The sequence below is a fragment of the Sphaerulina musiva genome, assembly GCF_000320565.1.
Source record: "Sphaerulina musiva SO2202 unplaced genomic scaffold SEPMUscaffold_13, whole genome shotgun sequence".
NCBI lineage: Eukaryota > Fungi > Ascomycota > Dothideomycetes > Mycosphaerellales > Mycosphaerellaceae > Sphaerulina > Sphaerulina musiva.
This window is the reverse complement of record NW_016017395.1, coordinates 38659-46373: the sequence shown is the minus strand read 5'-3', so window position 1 is coordinate 46373 and position 7715 is coordinate 38659. Positions and strand designations below refer to the sequence as shown.

Sequence of the window (7715 nt, the reverse complement as noted above, 5' to 3'; positions counted from 1 at the left end):
GAGAGAGAGAGAGAGAGAGAGAGAGAGAGAGAGAGAGAGAGAGAGACAGAGGGAGAGGTGAGGCTGACCTCCTTCAAAAAGAACAGAGAGCACAGTGTCCCGCTCAAGCAAATAACACCTGCGACGAACGTGGCGAGAGCATATGGATAATCGACCAAGAATTGTACTTTGCCGAACGCTCCAGGATACTGTGTGGCAGGATTGGCAAGAGCGCCGCCTACAGTAGTATTATCATATGCCTCGTCAGCACATTTACGTCTTCATTCCTTTTTCCCGGTCAGAAACACAGCACATACCAATTAAAGGTCCCACCAAAATCCCCATATTCCTCGTGAACATGTACCAACTGAATGCCCTTCCCTGAGTTTCCTTGGTCGTGATTTCCGAAAGCATCGTCCTCACCGTCACTACCGATCCGGCGAATACACCAGCCAGACATCGGAAGAATATCATCTGCCATAACGTCTTGCTCAATCCGAAAAGTGCTGTGGCGATACTGACGCCGGTCAGAGAGAAGACTAGAATCGGTTTTCGTCCGACACGGTCTGCCTAGAGAGAATCACAAACCACAACCATCAGTAGTCAAGAAGCAAGAAGCATTTCGCGGAAGAAAGAAAAAGAAAAAAAAAGAAAAGAGATTGAAATGATTTGATTTACCATTCGCCCATAAAAGATCATCAGAACCATCTGAACAAGAGAGAAGAGAGATTCAATCGTTCCACTCCAGAACCCAACATCCTCTTCGGGGAGATTGCCATTGCGCGAGAGCATCTCGTTGATAAAGGGAAAAATGGCAAAGTATGCTACGGGTTCTGCCAGGGAAGCGTAGCAGAGGATCAAGACTTGCTTGTAGGGCATAGGCTGGGCTGAGTCTGATTTCTGTTTGGAGGGAAGGCTGGAGAGCGTGGCATTTTTGCTGAGGAGTTGGGGAGGACTCTTGCTGGAGCTATTGGTCGATGTATCTCCATTGGTTGTTATTGATGCTGTGGCGGCGTAGTTTGTCAAGAGGCGACTGGACTCTGGGTTCCCGAGGAGAGGAGTTGCTTCACTACTGGCAGCGTCGATTGTATCGGATCGGGAGACGTCCGGTGAGGGAGCCATCATGCTCTGCTTGGGTTTGTCTATCGAGACGTTCTTGTTGTCATTCCAGATCGATCACAAAGGGGGTCTGGAGAAGTTAAGGATATATTGGCAGTAATGTGATGTTGATGTTGATTCAGTGTTGGGAGCCAAGAGAGGGAATCTTCTGCACATGGCGTCTAGCTGCGGTGAGATGTACGCACCGTCGGGTGGCCGTGTATAGCGCCGGCGAAGGACGCATATTGAGGCACACCTGCCCTTGGCCTCGGCGCGATGTCGACGCGGGTAGATCCGGCACTAGAGCTCAAATTCAATCTTACATAATCGAGAAATCCAGAAATAAAATCCAAATTGTATGGACTTTCCAGACAGGTAGAAAGTCGCGCCTTACAATACATACCAACAATCATGTCGCAAGAGGAGGCCAGCAGCATATCTCGCAAGGAGAAGAAGGCCAAGCGTGATGCTGAGAGAGCGCAGCAAAAGGGCAAGAAGCGGAAGCATCGCGAAATCCCAGAACCCGATGCTCTTCCCAAGCAGGACGACGACGACGTTGGGGTGGAAGAAGTGGCAGCAGAGGGTGTGAAGAGTGCAACGAAAGCGTCGAAGAAGCGCAAAGCCGGCGACACCTTCGAAGATGCCACCGCAGATCCCACTCTCGCCGTCACCACCTCCGCCTCCACCGACAAAGACGACGACGACAACACACAACCGAAAAAGAAGCGCCGGAAATCCAAAAAGACAGCCGCCACCACCACAATCACCGACGAGGATGGCAACACCACCACAGGTCCACCGAAGAAGTCGCGCTTCATTGTCTTCGTCGGTAATCTGCCCTACAAAACCACAGACTCCAGTCTCCAAAAGCACTTTGCAAAGCTCCAGCCCTTCACCCTCCGCCATCGAACAGACCCCAAGACGAACAAGTCTAAAGGCTTCGCATTCCTCGAATTCGAGAACTATGATCGGATGAAGACATGTCTCAAAATTTACCATCATACTATGTTCGACCCCGAGGCAATTGACAGCGGGAAAGTGGAAGGAGGGCCGGATGCTGGTGCCATGCCGTCGGGGACGGGAGCGAATAGTCACGGGGATAACGTGAATGGTTTCCACCCCGAGAGACAACGTCAGATCAGGGGAAGACAGAAAGAGACGGCAAGAAAGATCAATGTGGAGTTGACGGTCGGAGGGGGTGGTGGTAAGAGCGATGAGCGTAAGGAGAAGATCAAAGAGAAGAACGAGCGATTGAATGAGCAGAGGGAGAGGAGGGCGGAGCTGGAGAAGAAGGAGTTGGCGAAGAAAGCGGCGAAGGAGGGCGGAGCGAAGAAGATCAAGAAGACGGGTGCGAATGCGGATGTTGTGGTTCAAGAGGAAAATATCAGACCGGAGAAGGCGAAGGTAGAGGACGGAGCAATACATCCTGCAAGGTTGGCTATGATGGGACGATAGCGACATGGACACGTTCTGGTCGTGGAGGACACAGATTTACCCCGTACAAACAAGTCATCATCGACGGCCGGTCCATCTCACGCCTGGCCGCGCATTGCATTGCACTGTCCCGGCGACTGTGCGAAATATGGTATTCGGGCAAAAGTTTTGGCCGGAGAAGGTGCTGGTCGTGGTGCTTCAGAATTCCGCGGTATGTATAGAAGAGGTGCACACGAGCAATCATCATCATGAAAGATGAACGAAGGACGATTTTGAAGCCATCTTCAGGACTCTGCAGTGGCAGCAGCTGAGCCGGGTCATCAGATCTGACGCATCAAGTTGATCAGGCCTGCTGCAGAGGCACGACAGTGATGAAACGATCCATGGTTGCAGATGAAGGAAAGGATCTCTATTACTCGAGACTAGGTGACGAGGCTGCGCACACACCTACATGTATTGTGCCACGAGCGCTTCCAATTCCTCCGGTGTCTTCTCTTTGATTCCCAACAATTCGTTGTCGGTCTTATCACTCCAGTTGTTCCCATACTCGGAATTGAAGATACTGACAGCCACGAAGCTCAGCATGGACGAGAAATCGCCCTTCCCCAGCTTTTCATACGCATCTTTCTCCACTTCCTTCGAACTGACCTCCACTCTCTCCACCTTCAACTCGGGATTCTTCTTCAACGCAATCTCCAACAACTGATTCTGACTGACCGCCGCACTCTGCACATAGACGGCGCGGTTCTTGAACGCTTCTGGCTTCTTCAAAATCGCAGCCACCGTCTTCCCGACATCCGCCAACGTCGTCGAACTGTGTTTATCATTTCCTCCATCATAAATCTGCGTCGGCCCACCCTTCACATTCGCCCAGAAGCCCACCATCAGTCCCCAATCCAGAAACAGCCCATTCACCACGATTGCATAACTGATCTTATCCTCCTTGGCCTTCAAATACTCCTGCGTCTTCTTCTTGCCAGCAAACACAGGAAGCGCAGCAACTTGTGGACTCCCCGCAATATCCGAGCCGAATTCACTCGGGACGAAGAATTTGACTCCTGCTGCAATGGCAGCGTCAATGAGAGCTGGTTGCTCCTCGTGTTTTGGTATCAGCGAAACTACGGCATCTTGGCCCTTGAGGGCTTGTACGAGAGAATCTTGCGAGCTGTAGTCGACTTTGATGGTCTGCACTGAGGAAGGTAGGTGCGAGGTTTTGCCGCTTTGGGAGAGCGCTGTGATGGTGAAACCTGCGTTGACGAGTTCTTGGACGACAGACGGTCCAAGGTTGCCTGTGGAGCCGGCAATGGCGATTCTTTGGTAGGCCATTGGGGGAGAGGGGGAGTGAGAGGTATTCAGGTAAGGTCTTGAGAGAGAGAGGTTTCGTCGTTGGTTCTGTCACAATTAATGCAGAACAGTCTTCTCCTTGTTGATTTATCCTGAGGATGCTAGTTGATCTGTCGTGTAATCTTTTCTTGATTATTGATCATAAAAGTCCAGAATGTTCCGTCTTCCGCCCTATGATGGAGCGATGTTGACTGCCGAGCTCTCTCGATCACGTCGAACCGAGAGTATTTACCGGGGTGTCAGCGTCGGAACAGTGGTGCTTCACGTATCCGGAGTGGAAGTCTAGATCTCTGATTGGGTGGGTCTGATTCCGCGTTGCTGACAAGCGCAAGTGTCAAGGGACAGGACGATCTGAAAGGACGATTCGGAAATGACTAAGCAGTAGGCTTCCGGATGACTAAGCTTTGGCGCGGATTAACGTTAGCTCCGGCTGCTGAATATTACTTACATACATATATATTAACTACCTACATAAAGCACTATTCAATACTATATAATCTACTACTTTACGGCCTACAAAGCGCGTTTGACGACCTCTAGCCCTATTACTCTTAGTCTCGACTGTATAGGCCCCGTTACTCTCTATCTCGACTATACGGGATCCGTTACCTAACCCTAAGTCGTTAGATTTACTATATATAATACTACGGCCGCGACCGCGTAGCCGTCTATATCTATATCTACATCCGCGTCTACGGCTACGTACTAGCTTAGTAGTATTAACCGCTACTAACTTATTACTTTCGGCTATTTATAGTACGTCGGCTATAATAGTACGCTACTAAGCCGCGAATTCGGAGCGTAACGCGATAGTAGTAGCCTTCTTAGCTAGTACTATATCTTTACTAGCTACCTCTACGCTCGTTATAAGCCTATTAGTTGTCTTATTGCCGCGTTTCGGCAACCGCGGCAGTAGTAGATACTAAGCTAGCTTTATAGGTACCGTAAATAGAACCGCTTCTAGTAGTAAACAGTCGCGTTAAGTAGCCTATAGGCTAGTTAAGTAGACGGCTTCGAACGCTTCGAGCTTGTCTATATAGGCGTTATAGTCCGCGGCTCGTAGTAATAGTAAGCAACTTAACTAGCGTAGTATAGAAGCCTGTATACGATCGTAACTATCTGCGCGTTATAGTAATACCTCCTATAGGCTATCCGTCGTAGCGTCGTATTGATTCTACTATTGTAGTATCTACTATATAGTGTTACTAGCGTAAACGCTATAATTGCTCGTAAAGTAACGAGGGTATAATATACTATAGGCAATCGCCTTCCGTTCAATTACTATAGATAGTAGTATATAATTATACGGCAGGCCGTATTGTTCAACTTTACTACAATCTATATAGTAATCGCGTATCGGATACGGCTCTGCCGTTACTACCGAGCGCGTATAATTGGCCTTGTCTACTGTACGTTTAATACCGAGAGCGTTATACTATAAAGCTAGTAGCCTATCGATTGTCTATATCGTTACTTAGCTATTAAGTTACGCGAAGTAACCGAGGTTATTAGACGCTACGGCCTATAGTAGTAAACCAATATACGTATTTTCCTCTAACCGTTCTAACTTATTAAACAGCTTATCTAGATACTATTTAATACCTTTAACGTACTGCTCTAGTAATAAGTATAGTAGTAGATACCCCTTTACGCCGCGATTGCTGCCTTCTACGCGCTATAACGAGCGCGCTCTATTATTCGGTAAATGCTTAATATAATACGTAAGCAGCCGCTACTTAATAACGATATAGGTATTACGGAAATATTCGGTATCCTCTACCGTCAATCCGTTAATAATAGCCGCCTCGAGTTTATCGGCAGCTTCGGCTATATCCGCTTATAACTATAGCTATATAAGTACTTTTAGTTCCGTCTTCTGCTCGGCGGTATAGCCTAGTTTATAGGCTCGTATACGTCTTAGTGCTGTATTACGTACGGTCGGTTCGGTCGATTTATCGTTAGTAGCTATAATAGTAGCTTAGTATACTTTACTATCGGCGGCCTCGGTACGTACTACGCGTACGGTACCCTTATCGATACGCTTGTAAAGGTTTTAAGCCGCGTACTATTAACAGAATTGCTAAATACAGCGCTAAAATAGTAACTCCGGAATAGCTACGATAAGGCCGGCTCTAGTATCTAAGATAATTACTTTATTAAGCCGATAGTTACGTAGATAGTTGTTAAATACGACAAGTAGTATAAACAGCTAATCGTCCTTACTCTCTAACTTTATTAGTAAATAATATATTGGAAATAACCGTCCGGTATTAGTAACCCCTATAAATACCCCGAGTAATAGACCGGCGCGATTAGTACTAAACGTAGCGTCTATCTAGAAGCTATAGTCCGGTACGAACCGTATAGTAAAGCGCGCTATACGCGACTACTAGTAAACAATCTGCTTAAGTAATAGGCCTCATTATAGGTACAACCTACCCTAGTAGGTATATAGGGTAGGTTAGGTATTAGCAATACCTAATAGGTATAGGTATTTAGCTAGGTATACCCAACCTATCGGGTTGGGTACAAACCTAGTAGGTATTGCGATACCTAGTAGGTATTGCGTACCTATTGGGTATTGAATCTTCGTATATAGAAATAAAAAACCTAGAAACCGGGTGCCCTAACGAGAGCGAAGAAGCGATTTATTTGGACTAGGCATAAGAAAAGAAACTGTATATAAACCCGATATAGATACGAAAGTGAAGATTATAGTTAAATTGAATAAAGAAGCTCAGGATTATATATACGCTATGCTACAAGTTGTGATATTTTGAATCTTAAGAAATATAGTCGGTAAATATAGTCGGCAGGTAAACTTTATACAAGCTTAAAGCAATCTCCCTATAATCGTCTCGTAGCATCCCGGAGGCACTCTTGCGCAAGCTTGAAGCTTAGGCGTACTAATCGCCTTAGCTCCTCTACTATATCACCCTCGTTATCGCTAATCGTATCTAAGTTACTGATCCGTTCTATAAGATCTTTCGTCTGCTCTCGGTCTTTACTAAGGATCTCCTATGAAGTTAGAGTACTAAGAAGCGCTTAGGAAACCTCTATAGCCTCCTAGGCGATAAGAACTCTAGCATCGTACTTATCGTCCCGATAGCGAAAACGAGATACTATTAATCTAGAGAATGTTGCTGCGGTGTATTGGCGATTAAAACGACTTTAGTGTCGAGCGATACTGAAATCGCGCTTATACCTAACTCCGGCGGCAGGAATGCAGAGAATATCCCGCGCTATTAATACGAGAGTAGGGTACTTAGACTCTATTGAAGACTACGTCTTTAGTACCTCGAATAGATCCCCTTTATCTATATCAGCGTCCAAATAGTCGGCGAGCTCGTCATCCTCGTTAGTACTGTGTCTTTGACTTTGAGAAGACTCTATACTCCTACTAAGAGTAAAGTCGATATAGCCTTTATGCCGACTCCTTCCAAAACGGCCCTACTAGGTAGAGGTACTCGATAATGAACGATAGCTCTTCTCCTACTCTGCCCTTAGCTTACCCTCGTAATACGTACGGTAACTTTTATCCCTAAAGTCATCGCGTACCCAGAACTTCCGCTTAAGGCAGGGGGTAAGGAGGACGCTAATACCGTAGTAATCGCCAAATCGATCCTAGGTATCTCGATAATATTTCTCTAGCTTAGCCTAAGCAGCCTCGTATGCCTGAAAGACATCCTTCTTCTAGGGTATCCGCTTATTCTTAAGTCGCTTTATCGCCTCCTCTAGAATATCGAAAAGCTTGTTGTAGTATACGAGGACAAGGTAAATCGTCGGACCTTTCGTAGTTCTAATCACCGCTGTCGCCGCTGCAATGTTTCGTAAGGTCGATAAGGTACTCTACCCTTTGC

General features: G+C 46.7%; 4 protein-coding genes across 4 annotated transcripts in view; 2 read left to right on the top strand and 2 right to left on the bottom strand.

Annotated features, from left to right (window-relative positions):
• Positions 1-934, top strand: part of SEPMUDRAFT_128966 (pali-domain-containing protein) — a 16968-nt gene extending 16034 nt beyond the window's left edge. Inside the window, exons 7-9 of the mRNA XM_016902245.1 lie at positions 69-217; positions 297-549; positions 658-934. The gene's annotated coding sequence lies outside the window, so the exon portion shown is untranslated. The remainder of the gene's footprint in view (positions 1-68; positions 218-296; positions 550-657) is intronic.
• The window catches only part of SEPMUDRAFT_111988 (MFS general substrate transporter), a gene marked incomplete at both ends in the record, with an annotated part of 2571 nt that extends 1470 nt beyond the window's left edge, over positions 1-1101 (bottom strand). Inside the window, 3 exons of the mRNA XM_016900951.1 lie at positions 69-217; positions 297-549; positions 658-1101. Coding sequence (XP_016756053.1) covers positions 69-217; positions 297-549; positions 658-1101 — 846 coding nt within the window. The remainder of the gene's footprint in view (positions 1-68; positions 218-296; positions 550-657) is intronic.
• A 387-nt stretch (positions 1102-1488) lies between these two features.
• On the top strand, positions 1489-4062 carry SEPMUDRAFT_136784 (uncharacterized protein; the record flags this gene model as incomplete). Its single annotated transcript, XM_016902799.1, has 1 exon — positions 1489-4062. The coding sequence occupies one exon, from the start codon at positions 1489-1491 to the stop codon at positions 2530-2532; it is 1044 nt and encodes a 347-aa protein (XP_016756051.1). The 3' UTR covers positions 2533-4062.
• Positions 2959-3837, bottom strand: SEPMUDRAFT_54499 (NAD(P)-binding protein; the record flags this gene model as incomplete). The annotated part of the gene is made up of 1 exon (XM_016909302.1): positions 2959-3837. The coding sequence occupies one exon, from the start codon at positions 3835-3837 to the stop codon at positions 2959-2961; it is 879 nt and encodes a 292-aa protein (XP_016756052.1).
• Positions 4063-7715: the final 3653 nt, after the last annotated feature.